Source organism: Musca autumnalis, unplaced genomic scaffold (assembly GCF_047663935.1).
Source record: "Musca autumnalis isolate F117 unplaced genomic scaffold, ASM4766393v1 scaffold_4, whole genome shotgun sequence".
NCBI classification, from domain to species: Eukaryota; Metazoa; Arthropoda; class Insecta; order Diptera; family Muscidae; genus Musca; species Musca autumnalis.
In genome coordinates, this window is record NW_027411977.1 from 8,413,073 (window position 1) to 8,430,768 (window position 17,696).

Here is a 17,696-nt window from a genome sequence, read left to right on the forward strand (position 1 = left end):
TGACGGAGTTGCTTTTCGATATGGACTTTCTTCGAACTTGATGTATGAAACTTTCGGCTGAATCGGACACTCAATTCGAACGCAATCGTACTCATGATACAGTTTAGTTGTTGTAGTTTAGTTGTTTCCAAAAATTTAGTTGTTGTAGTATTTCTTTTCTTTCAAAAAATTTCACAACTTTTCGAGATATGCTGTTAACCAGAAATTGTGTGGTATAGCCCATATTGAAATGCTGTCGTAAATTCTGTTCAATTTAGATGAAAGTTGGAAAATGCCACCGAATCCGGACTAGAGATAAGTTTGCAAATTATATTGAAATCGGTTTAGATAGCTTCCATATATAGATATGTTCAGCCGATTTCATGTATTTGATGCACCAAACACAAAATTAGACATTTTGATAAAATTTTACACAAAAATAATAAAAATAAATAAAAATAAGCACTAAAATAACATTCTAATATGCCTGATGATCGGACTTAACTACCAGTGAAACGTAGCATAATGGTTGAATGTGTGGGACTTCGGTGGATTTCTAATATTTCAATGTACCTCATAGGTCATAACGACTCAACTCGAAAAAGAGTTAATTAAAAAACTGTATCGTTTTTTTGGGCCACCCTAATGTACCGATATGGTCAATACATAAACTTAGTTTGAAACAAGTATTTGGCTGTACAGTCAGGACGCGGGTTCAAAGGAAATTGAATGACACTTGTAGATTTTAAACGCAAAAAATAGTTTTTTTTAGGGTAATTCACGCATCAAAATTTGGCCTTTAGACTGCAATTACTAGAGTGATGTGAGGAGCACACTCATGAGATATACATTAAACGACAATATGGGATCCCTCCTAAAACACTTAATTTTAAAGAACTTCAGTCATACTTTATAGAATATGTTAACAGTTCGCGAATTCTGAATGGGTGAAACTCGGATTCATCGATTGTAAAACATTTTTGGTTTTTACCATATACTGGATCTTAGGCCATTATGTCGATATAGTACCTTTTTGATCATATCTTTAGTCATAAAACTGATGGAAGTAAGCACAGAGAAAGGTCGCAAAATAAATTCTTTTTAACCATACAGGACATATTCAAATTGATTTTCACATCTCATTTGCTTGTGCATGTAAATTCTACATTCTTGTTTTCCGGCTTTCTTTGGAAACTATTACGCCACATACATATATATGTATGTATGTACAAACATGCTGCTGCAAAAATGTTATTTAATTTCTCGTGTAATCAAAACATAAATTTTGTAACAAACCACTTTCTGATTTGTTGTTGTTGTTATTTTTTGTAACCGATTTAAAGTTGGATAGCATCGATGGCACACACATCGTAAATCGCAAAATATTGTTAATTTGCCGACTACACATTTGGATATTACATTTGCAATAAAATGTTTGGGAGTTGACTGTTTGAATGCAGGCGTCGTTCGTCCGTCTGTCGCAAGTGAGAGTATCCAGTCGCCAGATTTATTAATTATCGTGTTTCGGAGCAGAGCACAGTAGAAATTTCCCAAAGAAAGTTAATGTTTCAACTTTACCATGCGATGAATCCCATTGTTGTCATCCATAGGCCCACTGTATCATGACCAAAAAGTCTATCTCATTACAAATTATACGACGACGACCAGTCGATAGATGAAGCAGTGCCTTCATTTTTCTGCATATTTGGCATGATGGCATACCAAACACAATTGACGACCAGCATATAAAGAGTTTTGGTCATCTGAAGCATTCAACAGTCAAACGTAATCTGCCAAAGAGATTGGAACCGTAGCGAAAGTGTTGCAGAAATCGTGAACAACGTTTTAGTGTATCAATAATAAAATCGGAAATAAACTCTCCATCACAAAAAAGTGAAAAATGAAGGTATATTTTGTGTTATATAGATGGCAAGATGAAATAAAATAAAAACGAATGAAGCTATTATATCAAAAATGTTGAATTATTGACAAATTATCTATATGTGCCTACGAATGAATGTGTGTAATATGAAAAAATATTGTTTGAAATACCGTGCCTAACGAAAGATAAAATATTTTCCATCCACAATGTTTGTAACACTAAAGAAACTATTTTAAGTAGATGAAAAACATTGTATTGTTGAAAAAATAAGAAACAGGGAGCAGCACTGCAAGACAGCTTATCCTAACATAAGTTGCATTAAATAAATTCGTCCTTATAAATACTTACAAAGTGTTTAAGAAATATGTTAAAACTTAAATAAATATTTTTACACAAAGCAAACCTGATTTTCTAAAATATCAATAAATTAACCTCGAGACATCGGCAGATCGTTTGTTCCCAAACCGAACTAAGAATATATTTCCGAACGAGTGTTTTCTCGCAATTTGGTACATTTTTCTATTAATTTGTTACCGCGTATATGATCGAATTGTGCGTATATATGTGGCTTTCTGGTGGCGGTATTTTCAATTCATTCTCATGACATGACCTAGCCAACGCAATCGTTTAACTTTGGCTATGGAAGTGTACAGCTCCTCATGCTTCAGATGCTTCGCGGCAAAATCGATTAGTTGTCAATGAGAGACGTACCTAAAATTTTTTGAGCGACATTTTTGAACATTTCGAAGCTGAAAATCTTCATCTTGTCGTACTTTTATAGCGGCTCTTAAAATAAAGCACGAAAAGTGCATTGAAGGAAGCGAGTTAGAAGGTCGAAGTGCTCTATGAAAATAATCCTCATTCGATTTGACTGCAGACATGTCATCTCAAAAATAAGCTAAAACAACAGTGAACAAAGATATAACGCTAATTCCCGATGGCTAACAGGGTCTCAAGCAACAACTTTATCACGCCATAACGTGGAAGTTCGACTCACGGCGGATCTGTCCTTCGGTGTTCTTAATATACTCACCAAGGCCTTTCTTCCCAAAGAGGAATTTTCCGTGCCCCAGACTTTCACCTCCATTTTGTTGCACAGTGATATAAGTAAACAAACATTTCAACAAAACTGCCAAAGTGAATCTAAAATTTATTTCAAAACTTGTGTAATATTTTTATACCCTACACCACTATGTGGGGAGGGTATTATAAGTTGGTTTTGGTAAAAAAGTTTGTAACGCATCGAAATAATGGTCGTAGACATCTAAACCTTGTAATCACGCTACAGGTCGCAATTTTGATCGGATCGTCACGAAATTATGGATGTTGATGGGGGTCCCGGAGGGGAAGAAGCCTATTGATTTTGGTGATGGTCGGAAAATATTTAGGGGTCGGAATGGGCAAAAAACGTATGTGGATAAAAAGACAACGTTTTTTTTCCAAGCGAATATTTCAGCTTCTATATGGGGTATGCCAAAAACAAAACCTGACAATGAAAGCAGAAAATATCACCTTTCTGACGATGTAAAGTAGGTTCTCGTAGGTGATCAAGCAACGAAGATATCACAATAGTCGCAAATAAAACCCAAATTTTCATTTTTGCGATTTTAATAATAATGACGAATATCACAGCTTTGGCTGAAGACTTTCCAAAAGCAATGCCTGACTATGAAAGAAGAAGATTCCATCTTTACAACGATGCAAACTAGGTCGGCGTAGGTGACCAAATAACGGAGATATCGCAATAGTCGGTAATACATCCCATTTTTCCATTTTTTTGGAAATCACGCTACAGGTCGCAATTTTGATCAGATCGTCACGAAATTTTGAGGGTTAATGGGGGTCTCACAGAGAAAGAAGCCTATTGATTTTGGTGATGGTCGGATAATATTTAGGGGTCGTAATGGGCAAAAAACTTATTTGGATAAAAAGACAACGTTTTTTCCAAAGCGAATATCTCAGCTTCTATATGGGATATACCAAAAGCAAAACCTGACCATGAAAGTAGAAAATATCACGTTTCTAATGATGTAAAGTAGGTTCTCGTAGGTGATCACACAACGAAGATATCACAATAGCCGCTAATAGAATTCAACTTTGAATTCTTGCGATTTTAATAATAATGACGAATATCACAGCTTTGGTTGGGGATCTTCCAAAAACAAAGTCCGACTATGAAAGTAGAAAATCCCATCTTTACAGTGATGCAAAGTAGGTTGGCGTAGGTGGCCACATAACGGAGATATCGCAATAGTCGGCAATACATCCTTTTTTTCATTAATTTTGATCGGATCGTCACGAAATTTTGGGGGTTAATGGGGGTCCTACAGAGGAAAAAAATTGATTTTTGATAATGGTCGAATATTATTCAGGGGTCGGAATGTGAAAAAACTTATTTGGAGAAAAGGCCAACGTTTTATTTCAAAGCTAATATCTCTTAAGGCAAGGTAAGGGCAATAGCAAATATCATAGGTGGTCAAACAACAGAGGTATCGCAATAGTCGGTAATGCATCCCTTTTTCAGTTTTTTGTGCAATCACACTACGAAATTTTTCAGTTAAAAGCTTATGAACAGGGGTAGTGGTGTAGGGTATCACATAGTCGGCCCCGACCCGAATATATAGCCTTGGCTCACTTGTTTTTAATTATGACGTTGCCGATGTAAATAAAATCAAAATTTTACTTTTGATCTTTCTTTTGATCACGGTAGACTCCGTGATTTTTTAACACTTCAACAACATCTTTTGGCGACGAAAATCGTTGACCACACATTTTTGTGAGGGAATCAAATGAAGTAATTGGGTTCCAAAGTCATGGCTGTACGGGGATGAACATCAATAGACATCGGATTTTTGCATGTTTTTTATTTCTTAACCGATTAGACTCAAATTTTGTATCTACTCGCATATCAAAATCATGCAAAAAATATGCAAATGAGTACGGCAAATTACAAAGTAGTTAAAAAAGGTTTTTCCCATAGTAAGAAGTATTTCCGGAAGACCGGAGAGAAAATTTCAACACGATAATGTTCCATTTTAAACACTTCGATTAGCCGATAGCCTTAGATGCGAGTGCTATTTTTTTTTTTTATATAATTTTATTGTTATACCCTACACAGTATGTGGAAAGGGTACTATAAGTTTGTTTTCCGAAATTGCATGTAACACCGCGAAATATTCGTCGTATACCCCACATGTGGCATACCAAAATTCATATCTCGACAAGATAAAGCGATTTTGAGATGCAGCAAAGACGCTTTGTATGTCTAATGTTGATGAAATTTGGAATGTGTGACGGTGTTTGGTCTAGAAATATATGTGGCAATTATATCGTAATCTGTTCACATTTGGATTTAGCTCTTATATCTATTCACAGTGGTGTAGGGTATCATATATTCGGCCCCGAGAACTTTGATCCTTTCCTTACTGGTTTCCCTTTGAGTTAAAACCAGCCTTTTTATCATGTATGTATGTAATCTTATGTATGAATGGCCGGACTGGTACGATAAAAAAGTCATATAAAATAAATTCCGTGGAAAACTAATACCCAGGGTTAGTGGTGTAGGGTATCACATGGTCGGCCCCATCCGACTATAGCCCTCTCTTACTTGTTTTTTATGTAGCGTTACGTTGAACTATTTAAAAAGGGGTTTTAGGTAAATATTGACACAAATTATATAAATTCGATAGAGAGAATGCACAATATTTTAGATACAAGTTTGAAATTTGGAACAGAGTATACTATATTAGTCCTTGGATGTTTAGAATTGAAAAAGAGCCATATCAAACAACGTTCTGTATAGTCCCCATACAAAGGTTCCGTCCAGTACTTTCAAGATTTAAACCAAATTCTCCAACAGCATTGACGCAATAACTAAAACATCGTTCAAATGAATATTACCCTTACAGTTTGGTATATCTCAGAGTTTTCAACCATATTACCTATAATTCCCCAGAGAATTGCTAAAATAGGTCCACGTTTTCGATATTTCGGAGCTATTTCCTAACTTTTAAATGTATATATCCGCCTGTAATATATACATTTAAAAGTTAGGAAATAGCTCCGAAATATCGAAAACGTGGACCTATTTTAGCAATTCTCTGGGGAATTATAGGTAATATGGTTGAAAACTCTGAGATATACCAAACTGTAAGGGTAATATTCATTTGAACGATGTTTTAGTTATTGCGTATATATCCGCCTGTAAGGGTGACGTAGGGGATGGAAGATACCAAGGAACGGTCCTGACCGGTTTTAACATGGCAAAGCCCAGGATTTATCTTGGTCCCTCTTTCATCCCAAGTGGACACTGACCTCCCCGTGGTGTCACCTGGGGAACTGCCTTTAACACCCGTTAAAGGTAGTGAGCTAACATGTGCCGCGCGTTCACCCATAAGAACGTTAAAAACTTGGGTTTGGGCGTCGGGTTAGTAACCCTCCCCTAGAAAAAACAGCCTACTATGAAAAAACGAAAGAAAAGAAAAACAAACCCCTCTAAAGTTGACGAACCCCGCAAACGTTTTAAGGACCATGATATGCGAATCTGCACCTGGAATGTTCGCACTCTTTATAGAGAAGGTGCAGTCTTCGCATTGGCAGACGTACTTGAAAAGTACAAGACCGATATTACTGCCATACAGGAAATACGATGGATTGGGAAAGGCGTCACAACAACACCTAAAGGTGACGCACTGTATTATAGCTGCCATGACGTAAAGCATGAGTTTGGTTGTGGATTCGTAGTTAGTCGGAGACTAAAACATCTTGTATCCAGCTTCACTCCAGTGAATGAAAGACTTGCTGCAATTCGAATAAAAGCTAAATTCTTCAACATCAGCTTTATCTGCGCTCATGCTCCCACTGAAGAAAAGGATGAACAGACCAAAGATATATTTTACGAGCGCTTAGAAGAAACATATGACCGCTGCCCTGCCCATGACATTAAAATCATTCTAGGCGATTTTAATGCCAAAATTGGAAAGGAGAATATCTTTGGCCCAACAGTCGGGAAATTCAGTCTCCACAGTGAAACATCTGACAATGGTATGAGACTGATAGACTTTGCAGCTGCAAAAAACATGGTAGTTAGCAGTACCAGATTTAATCATCTCGATATTCATAAGGGCACCTGGCTGTCTCCAGATCAGAAAACAAGAAACCAAATTGATCATGTTGTGATAGATGGAAGACATTCATCGAGCGTGTTGGATGTACGATCGTTCCGAGGCGCAAACATTGATTCGGACCACTACCTTGTTGCAGCAAAGGTACGCACCCGCTTAAACGTAGCAAACAAAGTACGAACAGATACAACACGAAAGTTAGACATCGGTAAGCTGCAATCACAACAGATAGCCACAGCATATTCCACTCAACTAGCCCAATTGCTTAATCAAAGCCCTCCTCATCCCGATAACATATCAGCGCAATGGCAAAGCATTGCCCACTCCATGCAAACAGCCGCAAAATCCATACTTGGATACCAGAGACCTCCACCAAGGAATCCATGGTATGATGAGGAGTGTCGTGCTGCCACTGAAGAGAAAAATGCGGCATATAAGGCTACTTTACAATCCGTAGCAACGCGTAGCGCACGAGAGAGATACAGGGAGAAAAGGAGAGAGGAGAAACGTCTTTTCCGCAGGAAAAAGAGAGAGATGGAAAAGCGGGAGTGTGAAAAAATCGAGATGTACAGGAGCCAGAATGAAGTCCGAAAATTCTACCAAAGAGTCAAGCATCAAACTGATGGCTTTGGTACAGGCACATCCTCCTGTAGAGACCAGCAAGGTAATTTGGTAACTGATACAGATAGTGTACTCAGGATATGGAAAGAACATTTTTCAAATCTGTTGGTATCCAATAGCAGCGAAGACGACGAAGATACCACAGTCCCAATCCCAGAAGATGGTATTGAATGTATACCGCCCAGCCAAGATGAGGTAAAGACAGCAATAAATCGGCTGAAGAATAATAAGGCAGCAGGGGCCGATGGCTTACCAGCCGAGCTGTTCAAAACCGGAGGCGACACGCTGATAAGGTGTATTCATCAGCTAGTTAGCACCATCTGGCAGGAAGAACGAGTACCCGACGATTGGAACCTGAGTATCCTGTGCCCCGTCCACAAGAAGGGAGATAAGACTGTATGCTCTAACTATAGGGGCATAAGTCTACTCCCTATTGCCTACAAGATCGTGTCAGGGATATTGTGCGAATGACTAAAGCCAATGGTCAACGAGATTATTGGACCATACCAATGCGGCTTTAGACCTGGCAAGTCCACCATTGACCAGATATTTACCCTGCGGCAAATCCTGGAGAAGACCCAAGAGATGCAGATCGACACCTACCACCTTTTTGTCGATTATAAAGCAGCCTTCGACAGTCCGCTGCGCTCAAAGGTATTCCAAGCCATGTCTGAATTTGGTATTCCCGCAAAGCTCATCCGGCTTTGTAAAATGACTTTAACTGACACGAGGTCCTCAGTTAAAATAGGAAAGAACCTCTCCGAAGAGTTTGGTACCAAAAGAGGTTTCAGACAAGGAGACAGCCTTTCGTGTGACCTCTTCAACATCCTGCTAGAAAAGGTTATACGAGAGGCAAACGTCAAAAGAAGTGGCACAATCTACACCAACAGTCACATGTTACTTGCTTATGCTGATGATATAGACATCATGGGTCGATCAGTAAAAGAAGTAACTGATACCTTTATAAAGGTCGAAGGAGAATCTGCTAAAGTGGGTCTGGCGGTAAACGGTGAGAAGACCAAGTTGATGGTGTCGACGCGCAATGCGTCCATTGAGCTCGGACCGACTGTGGATGTTGGTTCCTATAATATTGAGGTAGTAAAAGACTTCGTCTACCTCGGCACCTCCGTCAACACAACAAACGACATCAGTTGTGAAATAAAAAGAAGAATTGTATTGGCCAACAGATGCTACTTTGGATTAAGTAAGCAGTTTAAAAACAAAGCCACATCTCGTCAAACAAAAATAACGCTCTACAAAACACTGATACTACCCGTGCTGATGTATGGCTCCGAAGCCTGGGTACTTGCGCAAGCAGACATGGCAGTGCTTGGTGTGTTTGAGAGAAAAATTCTTCGAAAGATCTACGGACCAATCTGCGTTGACGGTGAATATCGACGTCGCATGAACCACGAGCTGTATCTGCTATACAACGACATCAATATTGTTAAACGTATCGAGATGCAGCGATTGCGTTGGCTAGGCCATATCATAAGAATGAGCGATGATGAACCCGCTAAAAAGGCGTATGAATACATGCCACATGGCGGTGCACGCAGAATTGGCAGGCCAAGGAATAGATGGCGCAAACAAGTGGATGATGAGATGACAAGGCGCGGTATTCCAGTGTGCAAAGCAACACATAGAGAGGAATGGAGATCTCTTCTTAGTTCGGCCTATAGAACAAATGTTCTGTAATGGGCCAGCTAAGTAAGTAAGTAAGTAAGTAAGTATCCGCCTGTAATATGAAGTTTGGAAATCCTTTTGGTGGGAGAACCTCCATGCAGAAAGTTAATAAAAAAGATCCACGTTTGAATACAGGGATTGCATTCGCGAATATGGTTTAATATGGTGGATGATATAAACAGTTCGGCCAGAACATGACGCCTTTTCATCTTCTTAAAAGTACGTATCCAGATATCACACTCTAACTTCTTTCCCATTAAGAATGCTTTGTATTACTTTTGCCTTATTAAGTTTTCAATTGAACACATTTTTGACGACGAGGACTGATTCTGATAAAAAGATCTATCTCAAAAACATTTTATTGTTACCATTAATTAATTAATTGAAATAAATAAATCCGAGGGCAGATTAGAATTGGATCGAATATTTCCAATCAAAAATTCTCTAGCGGGCACATGCTAGTTCTATATAGTATGACTGAAATTCTTTAAAATGAAGTGTTTTAGGAGAGATCCCATAATGTCGACCATTAAAATTAATTTACGTGGAAGCTGTGTTGGCATCAATGTTGAAAAATGGGTTGAAGCCAACAAGTTTCTTTCCGATTTCTGGCTTAACCTTACATTTTATAGACCTACGCCCAAAGTAATTCGAATTCTTCCATTTGTAATTTGGATTTTTCCATTTGTAAATCGAAGTTTTTCATTTGGAATTGAAAAAGTTTAAATTACAAATGGAAAACTTCGAGTTTCATATGAAGTAATTCGAATTACAAATGAAAAATTTAATTTGCAAGTGAAATAATTCGAATATCAAATGGAATTCTCAAATAACAAATGAAATTATTCGAATTCTAATTGAAATTCTCAAATTACAAATGAAATAATTCGAAATTCAATTGGAATTCTCAAATTACAAGTGAAATATTTCGAATTAAAACTGAAATTTTTCGAATTACATGTGAAAATGGTGTAGACAGAATTCAGTTACACATTCCAAATTTTATCAAAATCGGACGTATATCGAAGCTTTATCCAAGTAATTCGATGTATATGCCTAGAAGGAACTATGGGCCTATCTCGTTTCCTTTTGTATGTTACATGCAAATGCACAAAGTCAAAATACCTCTTACCACAATGTGGTGTAGTGTATAACACTGTGTGTAATTTTTTGAGTCATGGTAAATTAACCATATTCTGACACCTCAGCATGATAGAGGACCAAAAATAAGAAGACACGTGTCCCGGCGTTTTTCCCTATCACTTCGAGTTTCGCGGTTATGGGTAGAGATGTACAGTGGGTAAATACCCAATGGGTAAATATCCGGTAAATTGGATAAATACCGGGTAAATACCCATTTGTGGGTATTTACTATATTGAATCGCCAATACAACATCTTACACCCTATTTCTGGGTTTAGGATGTGAAATCGAAATGGATAGTTTTATAGTACTATAAACAAGCGGGTAAATACTTGGGTAAATACCCCAGTATTTACCCAAATGATGGGTAAAAACTCTTTAACTGCCGAACCACTTGTCGTAGGCTGACAAAATTTGGGTCACAACTTTCTCATATCAATAGTATTAAAGGTATTGAAAATGGAGTCCCTGGGTCCATGTTTTGGTATAGCCCCCTTATAGCCGTACCTCCCGATTTAAGGTATTTTTCACCTATTAGCCACATTATACAACCAAATTGGCTGTAATTTGGCACAGTGAGTCCTCAATGAGTATAAAATATCCTTGCAAACATTTGTCAACGTAGGTCCGCGATTTCTTATAGCCCCCATATAAGGATACCTCGATTTCGAGTATTTACCCAAATATAGGGTAAAAACTCTTTATCTGCCGAACCACTTGACGTAGGCTGACGAAATTTGGCTCAAATCTTATTTATATCAAGAGAACATCTGGTATTGAAAATGGGTTCTCTGGGTCCATGTTTTGATATAGCCCCTATATAACCGTACCTCCCGATTTAAGGTATTTTTTTATCTATTAGCCACATTTTATAACCAAATTGGCTGTAATTTGGCGCAGTGAGTCCTCAATGAGTATAATATGTCCTTGAAATTTGTCAGCGTAGGTTCACGTTTTCCTGTAGCCCCCATATAAGGGTAACCCGATTTCGAGTATTTACCCAAAAGTGGGTAAAAACTCTTTAACTGCCGAACCACTTGACGTAGACTGACGAAATCTTGCTCAAATCTTACTTATATCAAGAGAACATCTGATATTGAAAATTGAGTCTCTGGGTCCATGTTTTGATATTGCCCCCATATAACCGTACCTCCCGATTTAAGGTATTTTTCACCAATTGGCCACATTTTACAAACAAATTGGACGTAATTTGGCACAGCGAGTCCTCAATGAGTATAAAATATCCCTGAAAACATTTGTCGACATAGGTCCACGATTTTTATAGCCCCCATATAAGGGTACCCCGATTTCGAGTATTTATCCAAATATAGGGTAAAAACTCTTTATCTGCCGAACCACTTGACGAAGGCTGACACTTACGTTAAGTGGTTCGGCAGTTAAAGAGTTTTTACCCACTTTTGGGTAAATACTCGAAATCGGGGTACCTTTATATGGGGGCTACAAGAAAACGTGGACCTACGTTGACAAATTTGTGCAAGGATATATTATACTCCTTGAGGACTCACATTGCCAAATTTCACCCAATATGATTGTAAAATGTGGCTAGTAGTTGAAAAATACCTTAAATCGGGACGTACGGCTTTATGGGGGCTATATCAAAACATGGACCCAGGGACTCAATTTACAATACCTATAATACTATTGATATGAGAAAGTTTTGAGCCAAATTTCGTCAGACTACGTCAAGTGGTTCGGCAGATAAAGAGTTTTTACCCCATATTTGGGTAAATACTCGAAATTGGGGGACCCTTATATGGGGGCTATAAGAAATCGCGGACCTACGTTGACAAATGTTTGCAAGGATATTTTATACTCATTGAGGACGCATTGTGCCAAATAACAGCCAATTTGGTTGTATAATGTGGCTAATAGGTGAAAAATACCTTAAATCGGGAGGTACGGCTATATGGGGGCTATACCAAAACATGGACCCAGGGACTCCATTTTCAATACCTTTAATACTATTGATATAAGAAAGTTTTGAGCCAAATTTCGTCAGCCTACGTCAAGTGATTCGGCAGATAAAGAGTTTTTACCCTATATTTGGGTAAATACTCGGGTATTTACCCAAGTATTTACCCAATTGTTTAAAGTATTGTTAAACTATCCATTTTGAAACGATTTCACATCCTAAACCCAGAAATAGGGTGTAAGATGTTGTATTGGCGATTTAATATAGTAAATACCCACAAATGGGTATTTACCCACCGTACCTTATATATCAATAAACAACTTTCTAGAATACGGGAACTTTGTAGAAACGGTTCTTAATGTCCAAAATAGGAAAACAAGTGTTATTTTTATCCTCTTTTCTCCGATTTCGGTTCATAGCTACCAAACCGCTCAAAATTCAAGAACACAATCCGCTACAATAATGTAACAAAGATATCAGTAAACAACTTTCTGGAACATACGAACTGTCTATGAACGGTCCTTAAAGGTGAAAATAGCAAAAAAACTTTTAAAAATATTACATTTTTATACTTTTTTCTCCGACTTTGGTCAACAGATATCGAACCGCTCACAAATTACGTATACATCCAACTACTAAAATCTACCTAAGATTTCAATAAACAACTTTCTAGAACATATGAACATTCTAGGAATGATTCTTTAAGTTGAAATTCGTCAAACAAATTCCATTTGTTTGCAAAGTGGCTGTAAACAACAAAACACACGGACGTATGTCTATAGCAGCAGCCCATCATTAGTTGATTAAACGCTGTTCTGACTTCATCTTCAATAGGTGATTCTGAATCAGTTGTCATATTCCCCTTATCATATTTGCAGGGGAAAGTGCCTGGACCATGACCATCAGTAAAGTGTTTTACTCTTTGGTAAAATTGTGTGGCTTCATCTGGTTCATGTACAACTCAATTTTTTTCATTCTCACATTTCTTTTCTTATTCTTTCTTTTCTCTTTTTTCCCGATATTTTTCCCTGACATTTCGTGTTGATACTGGCTGCAAGATTGCGGCGTTCTTTTTTCAAAAGCTTTTCGACATTCTTGATCGTACCACAAGCAGTTTTGGGGGGTCGTCGTTGGTACCCCAGCGTAGTTATTGTATCGGTTTAAAGGAAGGAGCCTATTATTTCCCATTACACTTCCACATTATTCTTATAGAAGTTTCGTTGTGTTTGCAGCTTCTTCCAATCGATGTTCCGATTTTACCCTCTAATTTTTACATAAAAATCTCCTAGGTCAATCGTAGAATAGAATATGTCTGTAATTTCTTTATCTTCGGTCGGACATGGGTGCAGACTCGTGTAGAAACTTTGCTTCAATGTGGATTATTGCGATTCTTACATAGACTGGATTATTTGTGGAGACAATAAATTTCATTTTTCGATTTACCATGGATCCAACACCTAACTCATGACTCGTTTCATGGCTGCTATAATGCAGTGAAAATTTGTTTCTCTCTGTCTGATTTTTTTATGAGTTCTTCCATCGTAATTACAGCAACGCGATAATATCAATGTAATACTTTTCAATGCATACGTAGGTTCGCAGGTCATGGCCCTTAAAAGGTCTGCGGGTCCGTCAACATTAATGGAGTTCGTTATTGTTTTCTTTATTTTTTCTTTCCTAACATGACAAAGCAGACACTGAACTGTGAGCAGCTTTTTCCGTAACAGACGCTCTTGGGAGTCGTTAACCTAGCGCGGTCTTTAAGCACGTCACCTCTTGTTATACCCTCAGCTTTTAGGCTAGGAAGGGTGTATACACTTTGATACGACCACAAATGTACCGACTCCAGACAATTTGGAGTCGATTTAGCCATCTCCGTCCGTCTGGCTAGATGGCTGGGGCGCCGATAAATCTCGAACGGATCAACCGATTCGAACCAAATCGGTATCGGCATTGTAATATTTTACAAAACTTAGTTTAAGTCCGAAGATGGGCCAAATCGGTCCACTCCTTTGGGTACCTCCCCCACAAAAGTTCAACATTTTTCTGTAAAATGGTGTGAAGGATAACTCTTGAAGGAAGCAATTGAATTGGTCCAAACTTTGCACATCGTATTATTCCTTCCACTCCATATAAAGAGCACCTCTCGGAACGCGTTGAAATTTTTTTCAGTAGGTTGTCCTTGCGGCTACCTTTATGACGGTACAATTGCGCAACCCATACATCTTGAGATATTAGCTTAAAAGTTCCATGAACCCTGACGGCACTTATAAAAATGGCAAATCCGCAAGATAATTCTCGCAGGAAGTTTTTGATTAGTACAGACTTTGAACATCTTATTATTTTAACCAGTCATGTACCAGGTTAGAATATGGGCAATGTCGGTCCACTTCTTTTGGTACCTCCCACACAAAATTCGGAAAAAGTGAAGTTTAAGAGCTCCTCTGGGTTTTGTTGTTTTTTTTTTGGTCAGTGGCTGAGGGTGTATCTCCGTCAGCACAGCTGACCGATACGTTCTTACTTGTTTAAAGGAATGTTCCTGTGACTTGACTTACAAATTAATTATGGTAAAAAGGCTGATGCAAAACTTCACACCATGAATTAACATAATGTTGGAGGCATTTTAATATTGTATTATAATAGTTTCATGCTTCGCAGATTCGGCTGTGATATACCCATGTCTGTGCTTGGTTGTTGCGAAATATTTTTGTACAAACGAACAATTCAATGTCCAAAACGGCTAGTAAACGACTCTTTCGTAATGCCTTCGCAAATATACGCTTTCATTGCCTCAATAGTCAAGCTTTACGCTGTACTGACAGGATGGCCGATTTCGTCAACTCTGTCTTAGTTATCTTGGCTTCAAGTTGGCTAGACGATATAAATCCATAATTTTACCTACATGAAAAAAACAACTACAATTGTTTTCTTTCTTTGCAGTACTTCATTGTTCTAGTCTTGTGCTTTGCTGCTGTTCATGCTATTCCTATCGAGCATTATGAACATGAAGCTATTTTGGCAGAAGCTCCAGTTGCATATCATGGTCATGAAGAACCAGCAGTAAGTTACATCATGCACAACAATGTTAGTAATATCATCAATGGCTACAATAAATAAATTGTTACTTTTTCAGGCCTATCCAAAATATTCCTTCAGTTACGGTGTCAAGGATCCCCATACAGGCGATATAAAATCCCAAGTTGAAGAACGTGATGGGGATGTTGTTAAGGGACAATATTCATTGGTGGAACCAGATGGTTCAGTGCGTACTGTGAACTATAATGCCGATGACCACAATGGTTTCAATGCTGTTGTCCATAAGACTGGCGCTTCTGCTCATCCCGCACCAGTTTATGATCATCATTACTAAAATTCAATTGTAAAATCGTAGATGTTTTGTTTTTGTATTTCTAGTTTCAAACACAAATGTATTTGTTATTCAAAGTATTTTAAGTGATATTAATATTATTAATATATAGTTTTAACTTTAATATACGAACTTATTGTAAATAAGATGTGGGTATGTAGTAAACCAATGATAATATTTCGTAATATATATTTTTAAATATGTGTAATTGTAATAGTCAAATATATGTATGTATTTTCCAAAGTTTATATAAATATTATGTTCTGTATCCTATACGTTCTATACACATACTGAAACCTATTTGTCTCTCTCTCTCTTTGGTATAGGAATAAAGAATAAATTGTTATGCCATGACTACGGTCTTCAAGAAATTTGATTTACTTTTGTATTAACGAATGACAAATGTGGGACAAAAATAGACTTTTGTTATAAAATACGCGCATTATTACGTCGGACTTCGCGATGGTGGCAGTAGCTTTTACAGATAATATGCTAGTGTGGGTCTGGCGGTAAACGGTGAAAACGTCAAGTTAGTGATACAAAGTCACAAAACATCCGCAGGATAACAACTTTGATGTAGGAACATTCAGTGGTAAACATTAATAAGAAAATCTGGTAAAAGCGTCAAATTTTGCGAACGATTGCACTACTATGGAAGTTTTATAAAGAAACAAGTAAAAAACAAGTAAGGACGTATCAGTCAGCTGTGCTGACGGAGAAATACCACTGACCAAGAAAAAACAACAAAACCAAACCAAACACAATAATTATGCCCTATATAAAATATATTGATTTTATATCACGAGTTTGTTTTAAAATCTGTAGGTACCGTCACGTGGGCTTATACCAAATCATTGACATATACCAAAAATTTTGGCAACCAAACTTCCTCATAAAGGACTCAAAGTATTAAATAACATTAAACTTAGTTTGTAAGAAATTTTTGAAAAAGTTTTAGATTTATCTTGCACAATATCCGACAGGGTTTTGAAACGTTTGGGCCATTATCTTAGGAAGTATTGACTTACTCCGGAACAAAATGTGCCATTGTAAATGAGGCCGCTCTAACAATCTACTGAAAATGAGTCAAAACGATGCGAGAGAAGCTGTAACGTGACGTTATCACGTACATATATAACACAATAACACAATACTGGCTACCACTAAATTCTCTGCACAACAACACGATACCAGCCACCAGCCAGTACGCTGCAGACATACTGAACAGCCATTCAATAGGCAGCAGTCATCACATTTCATCCGTTTACATGTTGTGTTTTAAGATGTAACCCAAAGGAGAATTCAATTCCAGTGTAGTTTCGCAGTTACAATTTTAACGCACACTGTGAATAATTCTCATTTACTCTGTACTCCAGGCCACTAAAGTATTTCAGGTTTACTTGAGAATGGCGAGTTTACTACTGCAGGGAGTTTGCTACACGGGCTGGAACAAAAGGTTGCTCTAAGTCCCCCAACTTACGCCTAGGTGCCTAGTGTTGGGAATACTTTTTGAGAGCTACCATTAAGTTGTGGTGGCTGATACATACACAGGGCCTTCGGGTCAGGTGTTCCACTGGGCCTTCTGGTCAGCAGTTCCACAGGGCCTTCGGGTCAGCTGTTCCACTGAGCCTTCGGGTCAGCAGTTCCACAGGACCTTCGGGTCAGCTGTTCCACTGGGCCTTCGGGCCAGCAGTTCCACAGGGCCTTCGTGTTAGCTGTTCCGTACTCAGTAGCGCATGGTAGATACTAGATCGTAGCCTAGACTAACTCCCGAACATCAACAGCCGAACGCCGAAGCCAACATTCATCGTACTCCCGAGCATCAATAGCCGAACCCCGAAGCCAACATTCATCGTACTCCCGAGCATCAACAGCCGAAGCCGACATTCATCGTACTCCCGAGCATCAACAGCCGAAGCCGATATTCATCGTACTCCCGAGCATCAACAGCCGAAGCCGACGT

The 17,696-nt window shown here is 38.1% G+C and overlaps 1 protein-coding gene and 1 long non-coding RNA gene across 2 annotated transcripts in view; one reads left to right on the top strand and one right to left on the bottom strand.

Moving 5' to 3' along the window:
- LOC141404157 (uncharacterized) overlaps positions 1-17,696 on the bottom strand; it is a 162,426-nt gene that overhangs the window by 39,054 nt on the left and 105,676 nt on the right. The window lies entirely within an intron of this gene.
- LOC141404156 (cuticle protein 19-like) lies at positions 1,781-15,736 on the top strand. The gene is made up of 3 exons (XM_073987487.1): positions 1,781-1,885; positions 15,307-15,426; positions 15,500-15,736. The coding sequence occupies exons 1-3, from the start codon at positions 1,880-1,882 to the stop codon at positions 15,734-15,736; spliced, it is 363 nt and encodes a 120-aa protein (XP_073843588.1). The 5' UTR covers positions 1,781-1,879.